The 18,478-nt window shown below is 54.1% G+C and overlaps 1 protein-coding gene across 9 annotated transcripts in view; it reads right to left on the bottom strand.

Annotated features, from left to right (window-relative positions):
* Positions 1–18,478, bottom strand: part of LOC141751445 (uncharacterized) — a 111,758-nt gene that overhangs the window by 19,415 nt on the left and 73,865 nt on the right. For all 9 annotated transcript variants that reach the window (XM_074608206.1, XM_074608208.1, XM_074608201.1 and 6 more), the window contains one exon: positions 3,322–3,416. In XM_074608206.1, the coding sequence (XP_074464307.1) occupies positions 3,322–3,416 (95 nt within the window). The remainder of the gene's footprint in view (positions 1–3,321; positions 3,417–18,478) is intronic.

Below are 18,478 nucleotides of genomic sequence, written 5' to 3'. Positions count from 1 at the left end.
GCTCCGTCGCAGCCACGGGGAGGAAACCACGATGTGCCCCAACTCCACGGCCGCTCGGCCGAGGGCAGAAGCCTCTTCATTGGTGAAGAGGGCACCGCCGGTGAAGGACGGTGCCGCCACGCCAAGAGATGCCGAAGCCGTACTGACTCCATGGTGGCATCGAGATACCGACAATTTAATAAACCGCAGCCAAGCGGTTGGGGGCTGCCGGTGAAGCGGCCCTGTGCGTGGTGTGGAGCTGGGGGCTCCGCACCGCCCGGCTCCCCGGCTCTTGAAAGCAAATACAAAGGCTGGGCTCCCCCAGCCCTGGCTGATGCTCGACCTCTCCGTTGTCCTCGCTGCACGCCTGTCCCAGTTCCAGCAGCCGGTTGCTACAGCAACTGAGCTCTGACTAATCATTTGCGCAATGACCTTTTTTCCCCCCAGAGAGAGGGAGGGAGGGGAGGAGAGGCAAAGCAAGCGGAGGTTAGCAAGAAAAAGCAGAGCCAGGGAGAATGTGGGGTTTTTTTTAGGCAATGTAAGATTTTGGGGGGGATAAAGAGGGGATGTGGGTGGTGGGAGGGGGAGAGGAAAGCGAGTGTTGAATGGGTGTCCCCCCCTCTCCCAGCTCTGTGCTTGAGAAAGGATGGATGGGGGGCAAAGCTGGCTGCCAGTGGGCAAAGTGCCTCGCTGGGACCGTTTCCATGGGCGAGGGGGTGGGGGGACTCCAAACGGTGCTGACACCACAGCCCTCCTCTTCCTCCTCCTCCCCACCCCACGCCAACCCCGGCCACCGCCGAAGGGCCAGAAGTCAAGAATTTGGCTCTGCCTCACCACCAAACGCCTGCGAGGGGCTGGCCAGCCCCAGGTTAGCCTGGCTCCAAGGATCCCGAGCACGAGACCTCACCGGTGGGTAGTGCTTGGGGAAGCTACACCAGGGCTGAGGTGAGCTAAAAAATCCCATGTCAGCATTACACCGAGGGGGAGCACAGCCGGACCCTGCTGAGCCATGAGAACCACCCGGGGAAGAAACCTGAGCCCAGCTCCAGTAGCTCTGATGGTCTTACTGGGAGGGCTTCATTCCCACCTCTACTACCTTCAGCCGAGCTAGACTAGGGTCAGGTCTGGTTCCAGCTCCAAAACTCAGTAAATAATGCAGAAGTCTCTTTCTGCCCAGCTGTGAGGAGCACATGTGAGATCACATCTTACTGACTTGGTAGGAGAAAACACTTTAGAGGTTGCCCATTGCTCCTCACACCAGTTGGCACTTAGAAAACAGAAGCTGGTGAAACCAAAAAAGCAGTGGCAAGCAGGTCTTCACCAAGGGGTGGGTGGTTCTGCCTCCAGTTCCCAGTTTTCATGCAAAAGGATGTGGGTTTTTTACCAATTGGATCAGAAAACAGTCACATCTGACCTTGACCAACCGCAAAGTACTAAGTCATCTGAGATGGACAATAATGGAGATCCCTGGTGACCAAGAGCAGAAATCTATGGAGATTCACAGAAGAATGGGCTGGCCATTTGGAAAGAAAAGGGAGCTTGAAGAAAACAAAATATTTCTGTGGACAGATACTCCACAACAGAGCCTGACAAACTACAGTACTGTTGTTTGAATTGGAGGAGGAGGAGAAGGAGGACTTGGTATGACTAAGGAGCACACCAAAGAAGAACCAGCTATATCCTGAGCGGTGCTGAGCACGCATTCCCCCCATGCAACTCCAGCTGACACATGCTGGAGTTCAGGATGGGGAGTTCACGTTGGGTAAGAAAAAAAGATCTCATTCAAAGAGGTATTATGGTGGTCTTGCCTGATCCGTCCTTGCCCCGTCTTTCTGCACCAAAGACGGGCCCTTTCCCAAAGGCAGCTCAGACAAAGTCCTTGCTCCAAACACCTCCAAAAGATCCTGTAGCCAACGCACCTCTTTCAGCTTACCATGCTTCCCTCTGCCCATCAAAATAACGCAGGGGACAGGACACTCCTAGCAGGCCTTCCCCAGCTGCTTTGTACAGCTAGAAAATGTAAAGCAAGGCTCGCTAAATCATCTGCGATTTATTTAAGGCACATAAAGGAGAGGCCAGGTTGCAAGGAATACTCTGCGCGCACCCAACATACTTCCCTTATCAGCACGACTTGGCACCTACAGAAATTCCCACTGCAGCATCTTCCCAAACTTGGAGAAACCAACAGGAGGGTTCGCATCGAGCCCGTAGCCGTGCCTACGCTACACGGGGCACTGCAGGCAGCCACGGCTTGCTCTGCTTGAGCTTGAGCAGATCAAAGCCACGTCAAGCCCAATGTAATAAGTGCTGCTGAACGGCAAGAGACGTTAACTCAGGCTTGGCTCTACGTGGCCACGGCCACAGGGCTTGTAGATCCAGCCCAAGCTCACTCTGGCCTCCGATCCACCTTGTAGATGAAGCTGGGGCCGCTGTGAGTCTGAAACACAGCAATAAAACTCCTTTCCACCTCTTTTCAGTTAAATCGCTCTGCAGCTTGCAGAGCTCCACCAAGGACAATTATTTCCAGCATGTGCTGTGCATGAATGCTGCGAGCAAAACGGAGCTGGAGTTTCATCATAGCCTGTCTTTGTGTGCAAAGCGAAGAAGGAGAAAAAAAAAAAACAGAGAGGGGGAAAAAAAAAATAAAAAAGGAACTTGGAACTGCAGGCCCCCCCGGCCTCACCCTGATCCCGAGGAGGCTCCGCTCTGCTCTTGCTCAACCCGACACCGAGAATGAGGAAGCGGAGGAGACAGGCGGGGGAGGCGGAGGAACGGTCAAGCTGAAGACAAACAGCCTCTGAGCCGGGCGGCTTGGAAAGCTTCGCCAGCGAGAGGGCACGGGAGCAAAGAGCGGGCTGTGTCCTGCACCGGAGCCCCCTCCCCATCCCCACCCGGGCTGGGGGGCTCCATGGCCCTCACCCATGCTCCGGGTTTTGATAACCTGAATCCAGGTCTTAAAGGAGATGGTCTCCAGCATGGGGATCTGCAAAGCCTCGCTGCGTTGTTAGCCCTGCCCTGCCCGGGTGCCGCCGCAGCGCACGGGGATTGCAGAGCCTTCGTCGGGCAGAGCCATGCTGTGCCCCATGCCATGCCATGCTCCATGCCGCACTGGCCATGGCCGGCCACCTCTCCCTCTGGCTGGGCCAGAGCCAGCTCTCAGCACAGTCAGCAGCTCAGCAGCTTGCCTCCGCACGTTGCCATACCAGGAACCACGTTCACTCCAAATGGGAGTTGGCAGTGTGTGAGATGTTCCAGGCGGTCCCATGTACCTGGGGCTGGTCCTCTTCCATCCCAACATCCCGACACCTGGCACATCACCACTCCAGGAAATGCACACCTTACCTCCCCTCGTCCCATGTGCCGCTGGCTGCTGTCACCTTCCCTGTCCTGCTGTCCCCATCCATGCACGTGGGCTGGTCTCTCCTCCTCATCTTGCCCTGGGGGAGGAAGAAATCCAGCTGAAAGGAGCCCAGCGTCTGCACAGCCCCGATGGGGACAGACCAACACCAGACTTGATACTCTCCTGCTGATTTGCCCTTCCACCTCAGGAGGCCAGCAAGGAGGTACCTAGATCTCATCCTTCTTACAGCAAAGGATACTTAGCAGAGACATGAAGGGACGTGCCCAAGGCCAGGGAGGACAGAGGACCATGCAGAGGAGCTGGTTGGACCCACTTGTTTAAATTTCTTTATGACAAGTACTATCAGCTCTACCCCAGCTGTGTTACTGCCCAGGAGGGATAGACAACTGCAACCGATTGGTTCAGGATGACTCCATGGCGGCTTGCCAGCCCTTAGGCAGCGCTTCCCCTGAGCATCACCAGGGATGCAGGCACTGAGCACCTTGCCAGGTAACCCTCCCACGATGCAACACAATCAGCCTACGCTCTGCAAGGACCCGGGAAGAAACACAGCTTACATGGAAAGGAGTGAACACAAGGCTGGGGGAATGCATCGGTTTGATTTCTGCTAAAACCACACCTTGAATTTGCCCAGCACAGGGCATGTGTGGAAGGTCCCTAGAGGGGTTCACGCAACTCAAAGGAAGATCAGAAATGATGGCCTGTAAGGCAAACCCCACACCCAGTCTCAAATCTCTCCAGGTCCACCAGCTAATGGGAATCAAGACACTGAGATGCATCAGCTCAATTGCCTGGTTCCTGGAAGTTCACACCAGTGGCTGCCCACAGGGATGGGGACGGAGCAGTTTGGGGGTCACCACTTCCCCATGAACACGTGCTACCGCAGCTGCCCACCTCCCCAGCAGCCCAAGGTGATGGGGGCTATGGCAGAAGGGAAATGAAATGAGAGGCTCCCCTCTCAGGATGGGAAGGGCCATTGCTGGAGTTGATGAAACCCATCCTAAGGGAAAGGGTTTGCTGTTCCCCAAGCGAAGTGGCAAATCCCAAGGGACCAGCCCTTCAGGAGCACCAAGGAGGCCACCAAACCTAGAGAGGGACCAGACAGGAGAGGGAAAACCCAGCAAACCCTGGGGAAAATGGGAGTTTTCTTTCCCTTTTGCAAGGCGGGAGCTGGGGTGAGGAAGCCTTTACCCCCTGTGCAAGCCGGGCAGCAGCAGAGCCCACTGGAGGAGATGCCGTGGGAAGGCGGGTGACCAGCCCCATGGGGCTGACTATAGTGAGTGGCAATTCCAGTAAGTTTGCCCCTGGCTTGCATTTGGTCCCAGAAGCGTGTTACATTGAGAGCACCCCTGGAAGGGAAGATTCGCTGCCAAAAAACCATGAGCTCCGCCTGCCCGGATTTTGGAGGGGAAGATGGGTTGTTTGCATTTCCAATTTGGCTGGGAAACTGGAAAAATACAGAACCCGAGAAGCCAATTCCCCCTAGCCCATCACCTCCCTCAAAATCCACCAGGCTCCAATTCAGAAAGATGCTGGACCGGCACTGGTGGGGACCTGTGCTCCGCAGCAGGAGGCTGGGGACCTTTGGATGCGTGGTGGCTCTGTGGTGGGCATGGATCTGGGGGGGGCTTTTGGAAACGGGGCCGAGGGACAAGGAAATGCGCCAGGATGGGGCCTGGGGGTACCAGCCTGACCCCTCTGTCCACCACTGAGTCACTGGTGGGACCTGGGAGGAACGAGCCCCTCGGAGAAACACTGCTGGGTTTAAATAAATAAATACAATTCTTCTGAAAGGGGAAAAGAGGGGGGAAAAAAAAAAAAAAAAAGGAATAAAGGATGTGCCTCTCCAGCGCCTCCTCCCCTCCCAGAAACCTGTGTGCTATGCAAATATATGCAAATGAGACATGGAAGAGGGGATGAAACTGGCTTTCTAAACCAGCGTGGTTTTAGACTGGGAAGCGTTGGAGGCAGCTTGCTGGAAAGTTGAGGCAGAAATAACTACGCCACGAGAGGGACGAGCAATGACGACTGGAGGGTATGTGTCCCAAAACGCCTTTGGCAGCAGGATTGGCTCCCACAGCACCAGCAAAATACAGCACCAAACCTCCCTTTCGACACCCCGGTTCAGCAGCCGATCTTAAAGCACTCCCCAAATCCCCTTTCCCTCCAGCCCAGGGCTGGAAAGAAAGAAAGAAAAAAAAAAAAAGAAAAAAAAAAAAGGAGAAAAACTTGCCTTGCTGCTGTTCATGATTTCCCCCCACAATTCCCAGGAAGGGATGGCAAAAAGCGCTGCAGTGTGTGGAAACTCGGCAGCTCGGTCCAAAGCAGGGGATGGCCAACACGGGCAGCCAGGGGTGATGCTCCCCAGGGTGGGCACTTTCCCCAGGAATTGCTTAAGGAGTGACATCTTTCTTACGTGAAGAATGGGATCGCACGAATTCCAGCTCATTTGTTCCAGGCAATTTATCCACCCAAGTATTGCCTTGTTCGGTAACATTTTCTCAAGGGGTTTCTGCAGAGAAGCAGGTGAAATCTAGAAAGTCTGAAGGCTTCGGGGTGTAAACACCATTTGCCTGAGCAATGCTGCTCACGTTGATAGTCAACGCCTGAATGTTTTTTACTCAGAAACAGGAGGGGGTTTGTGTTAAACACTCTCTGCTCAAGGACAGACCTGGCTGGAGCAAAAGCCCCTTTCCTGCCTCCTGACCCAGCGCGGGATTTTTACAGAAATAGCTCAGATGCTCTGAGCTCAGTGGAAAGTTTGGGATGGACTGCCAATGTCCCAGGCAGCCCCGGACCACAGCAGCCCTGCAATTTCCGTCAGCATCCATGGGATGCAGTTGGGAAGTTGCCCCCTGCAACTCCAGGGCTTTCAAAACCCACCCCAGGCACTGGAGATTGGGGGAGAGGACAGGGGAGCAGGGAGGGGATGGTATTGGCACCATCAAGAGTAGTTTTTCATGCACTTTGAGAGCTAATGTGCGACATGGGGTCTGCTTCATAAACCACAGTGGTATGTGGAGGAATAGGATATGCGCAAAGGGCACTGGAAAAGCCTCAACGGCTCTCTGGTGCAAGTCCATGCGAGATGGCCATCTGCGGTCACCTCTCCAGTGCCTCTGCCGCCGTTTGCAATCTCAGCTTCCCCCCCAAGAAAGTCACAGCGCCGCGTTCAAGACAGCTCCCACAGCCCCGCATCTTATTTTGCTTTTCATTTTGCTTTACCTGTCTCATTAAAGGCAATCTCCAGCGACTCCGACACCAGTCTCTAGCATGGCGGGCGACTGCGCTTCCACCGTTGGGTTGAGCAGACTGTCAGCAGTGACAGCCCACGTGCACAGGTGCCACACTGTCGTTCAGCAGCGCTGAGCACGGAGCAGAGGCACCTTTCATCCACATACTGCAAAATACCACGCGCTGTGAGGTTATCGGGTATGTCCAGCCCTGCCCTGCACCCCAGAGCTACCCCTCGACAGATATTATGGCTTCAGCATCACACGTCCTCTGGACACAGGTTCATTACAGGTGCTACCTGCTTTGGCTGCAGTATCTTGCAGTCCAGCACCAGCGTTTCATCCTCTCTGGACAATGAATATAAATCTGGGCCATTCCTATGCCACAAACCCAGTTCCTTTACTTGACCTGGTCTATAACACAGGGACAAGTATGAGCATCTTTCTCAAGGGTGTTTATTTGAGGCAAGAACGAAGCTTCTCTGGCTTTTCCCTGTTTTTCTATCCTTTTATCCGCCCTTTTTACTGTATTTCCCTGACACCTCTCGGGGAACTGCCCCGACACTGGGGCTCCAGCAAGCGTGTCTGCAATGTCCATACTCTCTCCAACCACAGCAGCGATACACAATCCTTTGGAGAACACAAAGGGCTGTGCCAACAGCGGGTTGTGACTCCATATTAAAAATACAGCCTTAACCCACCGCCATAAAGAAAGAGGTGCCGTGAAAGTGTCGTGGGGTGGCCAGTCCAGGAGATACCTGGCAAAGGGAGAGGAGCTGCTGCTTGCCTGATGTCTACCTGGTCTCTTCTCCAACTCCTGCTCCCATCCAAGAGCTGTTTATTTCCCCCCCTGCCCACACGGCGAAACCCGGCGAACCTGAAGAATAAAAGATGCAGGCTAGCTGGGATTTCAAATTCTGTGATTAAGGATGGAGGCAATTTCTCCCCTCCCTGGGCTGATAGAGCAGGCGGCAGATGAGGACGGCTTTTTTTGCGTGCTGCCAGCAGCTGCGATAGGCGCTTCTGCCGTCACCAAGCAGAGAGATTATTCTCTGGATCTCCCGGGCTGTTTATCAGGAATACTCGCTGCTGCAGCCACTAAACCAGCTTAAATACCAAAATTAAAAAATAATTAAAAAAAAAAAAAGAAAATCTTTTCTGTAACCTCGGAAGGGGAGGGATTGGGGAAGGGGAGGTAAAAGCACTCGGGAGGTAAGTTGGGGTCTTAATAAAGCTGCCACATCACCAGCTCAGGAGGGGCACGGGCAAAACAGGCTCCACAGCCACGGGCACCGAGATCCCTGGCTGGAGGGAGGGAGCAGCAAAAGCCGCTGGCAGGGGACCGAGGGACCTGCCCGGAGCAGGCAGCTGCCAGCCTCAGCCGGCGGGCACATTGCTGGGAAGCCAGCAGGAAGATTTTGCAGGACTAAGTCGGGGGGTGGCTACGCTGGCGCGTCTCCCTGGCCCTGCCTTCAGCATCACCGGGTGGGGAGCCATCGGGAGCGTGCGAGGAGCAGCAGCTTCGCACCATGGCCGGGGTGGCACGGCGCTGGTACCTGAGGAGGAGCGGCAGAGCCATGCTCCCTCCCCACGCACGGCTGGGGCGGGAGCGGCACGTGCCGGGGATAATAAATTGCCTGAGAGTTCAGATCTGGGGACTGCACGGGAAGAAAAGGCACGAGGTCCGATTTCCTTGGGCATTCAGAGCCTTTGAAGATCAGAAAGCAGCTAAGTGCAAGGCAGGCTTTCAAGCTGCCAGTGCGGGTTAGTGGTGGGCCTGGGACTCCCCGGGGAGCAAAATCTGTAGGATCCCGGCTGCCGGGTCGGATCCTGCCTCCCAGCTGCAGGAGGGTAAACAGGAGCAGCTCTATCGACACCGCACAAACCGCTCCTTGATGGGCCCTTAATTAGCAGAGGGGGGCGAGCTGGGAAGCTCCAAGCTGTTGGCTCGGGGCTGGCTGGGCACTCCCTGGTTTTGGATTATCCCGACACATTTCCCCCTGAAATTCCATCCATACAACCTGCTCTGCTGGGAATGGCCCCATCCCCTGGCACCAGGGGTGCAATGCCCAGGAGTGCCCTCTTCGGGCAGAGGGGTTCCTGCCCCCGTTGGAAGCGGAGTCGGAGTCTCCGAGCTTCCCAACTCCCCTGAAATTCAGAATGACCGAGACCCTTCCCGGGGTTTCTGGCAGGCAGGGAACGTCCCAGCCACTTGCATGAAAGGTTAAGACCACTTTCCAATTAGAGAGGCAGGAGCCATTGCAATAAAGCTCTTCTGAGGGGATATTAATCAGGGCATCTTCCTCTCACGGAAATGCAAATCAGCAGAATGGAAATGGGAGTGATTAGAGCCAGGGAATAACGTGGACACTTTGATCCCAGCTCCACAGCGAGAGCCACAAGGGTGCAGGAGATACCCCAGACTCCTGTGCCAGCCCTGGGACCCAGGCAGAATCATGGGGAACTCACGGGCTCCACCTGGGAATATTCAGCATCAGGTTTTCAGGTCAACATCAGCGCCAAGGCCACAGGAACAGCACCAGTTACAGCAAACTAGCCCCCAGCTCTTGGGCTGGCTACAGGATTTTGGTCCATCCTCTTGCACCCACACAGGAGGAGGCTGGAGGAGACCTGGGCAGTGCGGGCACATGGGTCAGGAACCTGGCAGGAGAGATGGAGAAGACAGCAGCGAGGGCAGCAGCATCGGATAAAGGATGTAGAAGGGAAGGAGAGGGGATGAAGAGTGAAAGGTGGTGCAGAAAGGGGCCAAAGTGTGGGCCAAGGTGGTGGGGTGCACAGAGCACCTCCTTGTCCCGGCCCAGCAAAGTGCTGCACCAAGTCCGGACACGGCTCTGCTCCTCGCGGCAGGAGGCATTAGATCCAGCTGAGCTGCTTCAACGCAGCGTGCATGTAAATCAGCTGGACAGGCAGAGAGGAGAAAAACAAGGGGGATGAGATAAGAGGATAGAGAGAGAGGCGAGGCGAGGAGGAGGAAGGAGAAAAGGGGAGGGAAGGAGAGGAGCAGGTGTGGAGAGAAAGAGAAGCAAAGAGAGGGCAAAGGGGGAGAGGGAGGAGGAGGAGGGATGGGGAAGCAGAGAGCAGCAGGAGGGCAGGGTGATGGGCCAGGGTCAGTACACCATGGTCCTGGCCAAGCACACGCCAGGCGGGGGGTGGCCACGGGCAGGGGTTCCCACCATCCCAGGCGGGGAGCGTGGGGTGAACGGGCTAGAGGTGCCAGACCATGGAGGGCCATGCCCCAGCCTGGGCCAGGGCACCCTGCTCCTGCCCCTCGGCTTCCAAACCCTGCAGCGCTGCCGGGAGCCCAACGGGGTCTGGGATAAAGCAGCACCACACAGTTGATTTTCCAGCCATGAGGGAGATGTGTAATGGCCACATAAGTAGCCAAAGCTTCTATCCTATAATCCCTCTCCTGCAAACGTTGATTCCATCAAATCACCTGTCCTGAAACCTGATGTGCATTTATGATGGAAGAGTTGGTGGGTGCCAGCCTGGAGGTGACTGCATCTGGGGGATGAAATGTCACGGACATGTTGCTCCTTTAAGTCAGGAATATCTTGCAAAACACGGCAAGTGATTCCTGGTAAATAATAATTGTCCTGTCCCTTTCAGCCAGGAAACTCAAAGGCTAAATATTATTATTAAACCCCTAAGTTGAAGATCAGCAGCTTTATGAGAAGTTCTCCTGACTGGGCAGGACAGAAGGATCTCCTGACATCAACACGCACTAAGCAACCAATGCTGATGCAAAGACCATCTGCTGTAATCGTGACATCACCTTTAATTACATAACGGATGAAGATGTCGCCACATGCAGAGTCCTGACGTCACCAGCAGAGCTGGAAAAAGGTCTATATTAGGATGATCAAAAAATGAGTCCAAAGGAGGAAGATCTCAGCTTAGAAAAGAAGCAGCTAAAGAAGCACATTTGTGGCCTCAAGAAGGTGAGCCGAGATTGATTGCTCACTGCGTCTCCCAATAAAAGAATTAGGAGATATTCAATAACATTAAGTGGTAGCAGGTTCAAAAGAAACAAGAGGAGATGGTTCCTCACGTGGCGCGTGGTTAAGCAGTGGAAGTCCTTGCCAGAGCTCTCCAGGGATGATTAAAGCTTACGTGTTTACAAAAATCAACTAGACAAATTCATGGGAAATCCATCGAGGGGTATTAAAGACAAAATGCCACTGTGGCTCGGGGAGTCCCTGAGCTGCTTGGAGATGGGAGATGCTGGAGAGATGCACTGGTGTTGTTCATCGGGGGGGACAGGCAGGGGACAGCCGGGGCAAGGGACAGCCCTGCACAGCTCCTTATGCTGCACTGAAGGTGGCAGACGGCGTCTCCAAGCCAACACACTGCTGTCAAACCCTTCTGCATCACACCCTGGGCGATCCCAAAATCCCAGCAGCTGGGTGTACACACACCCCAGTCTTGGGGGATGCTGAACCCCGCCAAGATACAAAGTCCATAAGAGCAGGACCACGCAGCGCCACTGTTAACACCACGGGTTTAACACAACACAGAGCCACCCTTAACCTCACCCAGTCCAGCACTGGGTTACCCTCACGTCGCTTCGCCGAACACCATTTCCCAGGATGCTGGACCTCACTGGGGTGGACACAGGGGTCCGTCCCTCAGGAGCTTCCCTGTGCGCAGCATCGCTTCCTCGCGCGCAGAGTCGGTGCACGTAACAATCCCAATTAAACCAAACTACATCGCAGAGGGGCCTGGCAGCTCTGCATTTATCAGCCTGCCTGGAAGGGGCTTGTGCAAGCTGTCCCCCCGGCTGACGGATTAGACAGCAGACAATTAGGTTTCAGACACACACACACACACGCGCGCGCGCACGAGCACACGCAAGCACACGCAGGCACACAAATCCTTTTTCTCCATCCATCTGCAAGGCCGAGGCGGCCGAGCCCAGCTGCGCGGCCGTCCGGTGCTTCTGAAGCTGCGTGCAGCTGAATAAGAACGAGCCCCCGCGCCTCAGCTTTCAGCGCCCGCTTGCAAAATGAGCGAGAGGTCCCCAAAGAGATGACACAATTGCAATGGAAATTATTAACCCTTGGCGAGCCAGTTTCACCGCCTCCTCCCAGCTCCGTTCCGCCGCAGCCAGCCTGGCGGCAAACTCCCACTCTTTGGGTTTCAAGGACAAAGCCGGAGCGAGTTAGTGCTCAGCCAGCATCGCAGGGAATGAGAAACCTCTGGCTTCTGTGCAAGCTGGGCTTTTTTGGAGCTTTTTGTGGATTATTTCCGACACATCCCTTTGCTGCTGGGAGACTCCCAGGTCCTGGAAGTGGAGACAATGTCCCAACACGAGCACCACTTCTGCAAACATCCCACCAAAAGCATCCCCTCTTGATGCCCAGGACCAGAAAATACAATTGCTATGTGCAGATCCTAGGTACGAGGCAAGCCAGCGTTGCTCCTCGGATTGTCCCTTCCAAGGGCTATCCAGAACAATAATTCAATCTTTCAAAATTAATTGAAACATGAAATGGCTAAGATAGAACTGGAACAAGACGAGGTGGCTTCTCAAAGGCAAAGCCTGCACATCCACTCTGGGAGAGGGTTTCTGATGGAATCAACAAAACAATGGATAAAGGGAAATCAGTAGATGTAATTTATTGGGATTGTCCTAAAGCCTTTGATAAAATCCCACATGAGACGCTATTAAGGAAACCAAGCATTACTGGGCGAGATGTAAAATATTGCCGGGGAGCGGGAAGCAGTAAAGTGGCACAGACCGGCACGGGAGGAGATGGTTAATGCCCTGCTGGGACACGGAGGTTGAGGAAGCTGCACTGTGGTCATGCTCTGAGCCCAGCTCCTGCCAGCATCAGGAGTGGGGAGCCAGGAATTGAGAGCCCCTGGAAGGCAACGCTGCAGATGCTCACCAAAACCTTCACAATACAGTCCCTAAAGTCCCTCTCTCCTCCTGTCTGTCTGTCCCACGCTGCCTGTCCTCCCATCCGGGCTGGGGTACAGGGCCATGAGCGGCCCCAGCCTCCCTCCCTCCATCGCTCGCACCTACTTGAGGGAAGATAAGCTGGACACGACACCAAAAAGGACCATGTCAGCCCCTGGCCTCGCTCCTCACACTCGCAGCCCTTGATCTCTCGGTGTCCTTTCAAGACATCTTTCAACTCTCCGTCTAGGGAGGAGAAAGCCCAAGGAGAGAAATCTCACATCCCACGTTAGGAGTGGGACATGCCGGGGGAGGGAGGATCCTCCGGAAACACCGCTCTCAGCTGCACAAAGAACTTTCTAAAAACAGCACCGTGTTTTAGTTTTTCTTGCAGTTAGTTTTTGAAGAAAGGGAGATCAGATGAGAAGAGTCCGTCTCGGTGCCTGGTACCCACCTCACCCATGCAGCCAGACAAGACAACTGATGCCCAGGTAGAAAGGACCACAAAAGTAACTCAGCCCATCCCTCAAACCAATACCAGCAATTTTTTTGAGGTATGTTTTCACAAAATACAGACATAAGCCCTAGTGTTACAAGATGCATCAACCACTAAAGTTAGAAGAAGCTCTCCAGATGCACTGGGGAATGTCTAGATGTTTGCCAAGGAAGATTGCTGCTCTCCCTGAGCTCTGATTATTAATAGTAGCCTAACAGTGAAGACATGAGGATGGACATGCAAACATCCTGTGCAACCTGCTGTAGGTGACCCTGCTCTGGCAGGGGGGTTGGACTAGATGATCTCCAGAGGTCCCTTCCAACCCTGTGATTCTCTGACATGGTCTCACAGAGCACATCATACAGGAATTTAGGACTGCCTGGAGGCTGCCGTGCTCGTTGCCTGCGAGTAGCCAGGTCACACAGCTGGCTCTGCCCCATGCACAACCTGCTCCGTCTCCAGAGCCACCAGCTTTTCACCTGTTCCAGCAGGGCTGGCCCGGAGCCTCATCCCTCCCTTCACCAGAAACCGGCTCCTCAGTTTTCAGCCTAAACTTATTTGTGGGCAGTTTCTTCTCGTTTGGTCCTCGGCCAACAATATCCGTCAGTGAAACAGCTCCTCTCCCGCCCCAGTGCTCTGTGTCCCCCGGTCTACCAGATTTGCAAAGCTGAGCTTGCAGAGTCTCAGGAGATGGGCCATTCACCACTTCTCCTTGGGGACTTTGCCATCATTTCATGTATCAATCCATAAATCACCCCTCCAGGTTTATCAAGGACCTATGTGTTTCCCTCTGCAGCACTAAGCAGGGTACCAGGGAGAATTTTCTGATAACTATGCTGCATTTTCCTCTCCTCCTTTCATCCCATTATCCATAGTTATATCCCTTAGACCACTCTAAATAATTACTCAGACGGGTGTTTATGACCTTCAGATATTTGTCCATCCCTGGTTTAAGTGAACTCTTAGCCAAGCTATGCTTAATATTTAGACTGCGCAGAGAAATGCTCAGGTTCAAAATACTTCCAGGCTGTGGTGGTGAAGTTGATAGAAAGGGCTGATCCTGCACCATTTGCTACAGCTCCGAGGCCATTTTTCAATCCCAGGCAACTTTCCGCTTCCTCCATGCAATGTTTTCCCATTAAAAACCCCAATACCTGGAAATCTTCTTGCGCATGCTTCCCCCCATCCTTAGTGTAGGGAGAAGGGAGTGAAGTTTATACGGTGTGGCTCATGCAGAGGTGGGAGATATCCAGGTAAAGCTGTCCAGGCACCTCCTTTGGGAGGAAGGGCCAGGTTGTCTGAAAAAAGCCCTTGGAAGTTCCAGGGAAGGGAGGAATGGCCCTAGTCGGTTACGAGAGGGGCCAATCTCCAAAATAACAGCTGATGAGGGCAGGAGAACCCAATGCTTTGCTTTGCGCCAAGAGCATCACTGGCTTCATCAGGGATGCCTATCCCCCTCCAGCCTCCCAGGGACAAGTGCCTGGGTGAGGTGAGGGTCAGGGCCACAGCGAGGAACAGCGGGACTGGCCCCAGTAATGGAGATTTACTGCTCCGAGCCCTATTAGCTGGGCCATCTGGATACCAAGCATCAGCACAAGTTATTAGAGACCACAGACTGATGTCATACAGGCACAACAGCAGGAAGAAGCGGGAGATGCTGCGATAGCTTCTTCTCATGCAGGTAGAAAGTGGGAGCTCTGGGAGGGTTTCTGCTGGAGTAAAACCCCGATGAGGGGAAGGAGAAAGGGAAACACACACTCAGACGCTGTGCAGGTGCTCGTGGATACCAACAAAAACACGCTGATGTGCACGGAACACATCTGCACTCCCAGCTCCGTGCACGGGTGCTCATGCCCAGGCACAGCGCTGGCAACCACTGCAGAGGTGAGAAAAGGGAGAGGTGAACAGAGGAGGAGGAGGAGGAAGCACAGCACCACCAGCTTCAGGCATTCACCTATCATTGCCAAGCCCTAAACAAAACTATGAGGAGGGTTTAAAGGAGTTTGTGTCTAAAGAGCACTCAGTTGGGGGTGGTTATGGTGTATCTTCTAGTTTTTTTATGCTTTAGGAGGTCACATTTTCCTTTATCCCTTTTTGCTGTGGCCCCAGGAGTTGGAAAGACTACCTTTACTTTTTTACTGAAAGCTGAGATCTTCTCATGGACGTTAGACTCTGTGACCTGGACCTTTAAAGTAAGTATTTGCCATTGATAAAGCAAAGCGCATGGGTGGGTAGCACCATTTTGTAGGGCAGACCCCACCAGGACCTGGCACTAGGACACACTCTCTCTTCTCATAGGCCAGCCCGGGTTTCTGTTCCTTTGCAGCGAGCACGGCCTCAACGGTTAGTCCCAATATGTGCACTGTAAGAGGCCCCAGTCTGACTCATGGAGGGGAAATGACTCGCTGTGGTTACGAAGCATGACTTTCCCAAAAAGAAAAACAATCCAGCACATAAAAAAAAACCCCTCTTTCCTTCCTTAAAACTGGGCATCACCTTTCAGGAGACAACAGACAACCCAACCCAACCCACACATGGTCTGGGAAACAAAACCTGGCTTGCCTGGGTAGGAGAGTATTTCCACCAAACCTGTGTCAGTCGCTGCTATCTCCAGGTACCACCCCAGGTCCTCCACCATCGATGTGACCCTAACCCTGGACCCATTTTGGTCCTCTGTGGGTGATGTAGCTGCCTCCAAACATTCAGCAGCAAAGGGAAGGGACCTGGCCGCATCCAGCCCTATGGAAAAGCATCCTTCATATGTTCCCTTCAGCCCCCCATGCCAACACTGCAGAGAAATAACCCCCAGCTGCCCCTGCCACCTCGACGGCTCCTGGGAGAGAGGCAAATCTGGCTCAAGAAAAATCAAATAGTAAGAGAGGAGGAAAGCAAAAACAGAAAGAAAGGAGGACAGAAATAGGGCCGGGTGCAGGAGGCTGTTGGGCCAGGGCTCACGCAGGTCTCAGCCCAGCATCGGGCTATTTTCTGCCTTTTCCTCTTCCTCGCTGCCACGTCACCATGGCAACCCCATCAGCTGAGCGGCTTTGCTTCCCGACTCTGCTTCCCGCTCCATGGGGAGTTTTGGGGTTTTTTTTTCCGCCCCTTCTTCTCACCCTCCTTTCCCACTCGGGCCCTATCCCAGGGAGGCTCCCGGCTGGCGGCTGGCAGTGCTGACCAGGGACTTACAAGGGTGTTTGTAAGGTTCCCCTTGTGCAGCACGGCCAGGGGACATCAAGGGGACATCACCGGCAGGACACCCTTGGGCAGCTCCCACCAGCCCCATGGAGGGGTGATGGTACCCTGCCCGGTAAGGCAGAACACTAGCTTCGGGAGCAGAGCCCTGTGCCCAAGGGGTCCCCACACACCTCTCACTTTGCCGCCCCTGCCCTGGGAAACTCTCTCCCCTTCAGCATCGTCAGCCCTGATGCCTCCAAACACCTCCCCCTTGCAAAGGGCAGGCACTGAGTTTTTGGGCAGCCGCCCCACAGGAAGGGTGCTGCCCTGGGACGCAGACCTCGCTGGAGAAGCCCTGTGCAGAGTGATGGTCTTTCTCTGCTGGGGACAAGTTAGATAAACACCATCTGGGTGTAACTCCTCCTGCCATCAGGGTATGTCAGCCTCCAGAGGCCCCCTCCAGCCCCATTTTTCAGGGCTAAAAGTCCCATTAAAAAACTAGCTGAGCCAGAACCACGGGTAACCCCATGGGTTTAGAATTAAACAGAGGGAGAGAGATGTAGCAAGGCCAAAATGGAGGACGCAGAGGAGCTGGAAGAGGAGGGAATGGGAGGAAGGGGGTGGAAAAGAAAAGCCTTTCCTACTCTCAGTTCAGACAGCATGTCCAGGTGTGACAAAAGAGCCCTCCACAAGGAGGAAGGGGTTTGAGAGCATCCCCTGGCATTAGGTACCCTCTCCCACTTAACATCACAGCTCTCCTTTCGCCCTTTGAAAGCCCCAACCTTAAATACAAAGGAAAGTCTCTGGCCCCTTGAAAGCCTGACTTTGAGGAGACCAGATTCATCTCCAAAATATAATCCCATCTTCCTTGCCGAGCATTTGGCCCTGCTGAGCACCGGGCTGGCGCTTCCCCAGAGCACCATGAGCTCATCCCTCCTGCCCAGCTCCTCGCCAGGACAGAGGAGTCCCTCTGGGGTGTTTTGCATTGGGTTTGGTGCCTTCAGAATAGCTGCGGTTGGAAATCAGAGGCTGGGTTAATCTGACCCTGTCATACATATCAGATGTGCAGCAGAAACAGCCCTCCAGTAAGCATTACCACGACATTTGGGGAGGGTTGTGTGTTTTTTTTTTTTTCTTCTCTTTTTTTATAGCAGACATCTGCAGTGGGAGAAGAGGGATGGAGGAGAGAGGAATGAGAAGAAACAGCAGTTCTTCCAACAGCCAAATCCCACTGACTCAAAGCCCCCCACCACCCCCAAATCCCAACTTTTTTGGGGTCAGACCAAAGCCCTGCCGGAGAGGAGCAGACCAGCGGGGCTCCAGACGGCTCGGCACAACCCCCGGCACACAGTTATCCCTGCATCCAGGCTTCGCGTTTCTTTATACACAGCATAACGCTGACTTAACTTAAGGTGCAATTTTGCAGCCGCTTGCTGGGGAAGCCGAGTTTCTTTCAATGTGGCTTAAGTCAATTAGGAGCAGGTTGGAGCTGAAGTGAATTAAGGCTTTCAACCCCAAATACGAGCACCCGCCTGGAGGAAAGGGGAGGGGAAGGCAGCTCTGCACCACTTTTAGCTAATCCAGTGCAACTCAACCGATATAAATCCGAGAACAGACAAGGCAGCATCCTTTCTCCCTCCTCCTCCTCCCTGTTTCTCACTTTTTCTCCCCCCTCCTTGCTTCCCGCATCCTTCCCCCATCTCTTCCCTGAAGACTTTCTCTCCTGCTGTTCATCTCTTCCCTGCTTTCTCGGCCCCCCTCCCAGTGCCCACTTGCACGAGGGGGCCGGGAAGCAGTTGGAGATCAAACTCCTGGCAGCGCCGAGGCATCAGCCGTGCCGAGAGCCCGAGACAGCTCTGGAGCAAGGAGGCAAAGGAGTGGGATGAGCGAAAAGCGGGTGGTTTGGGTGCGAGCAGAGGAATGGCTTGCAGCCTGGGAAGCTCAAGGATATAAGAAGGCAGGGGAGAGAGTCTGCTTTATAGCACCAAGCACACACGGAGTCACTGGGGTTTGTCCCCACGCAGACCTGCCTGTATCCAGCCCCTGCCGGGATGCAGGGCAGGGAGAGCCGGGATGCTCAAGTGACTGCTCTGATGGCATGGGAACAGCTCGGCTGGCTCGAGGAGGGAAGCGCTGCGTGGCAGTGAGCATCCCTCGTGGCATCCCTTACCCCTCTGTTGCCTTCCATGGGGACATCAGACAGTAATTTAAAGGCCAATGTTGAGGGTGTTTGGAACTCTGTAAGGGCTTCTATTAACAGAGAGAGATGTATTAACATGGATGCCACAGGGTATTTTTGAAGTTTAAAAGCC

The sequence above is a fragment of the Larus michahellis genome, chromosome 15 (assembly GCF_964199755.1).
Source record: "Larus michahellis chromosome 15, bLarMic1.1, whole genome shotgun sequence".
NCBI classification, from domain to species: Eukaryota; Metazoa; Chordata; class Aves; order Charadriiformes; family Laridae; genus Larus; species Larus michahellis.
This window is presented reverse-complemented; position numbering and strand designations above follow the sequence as displayed.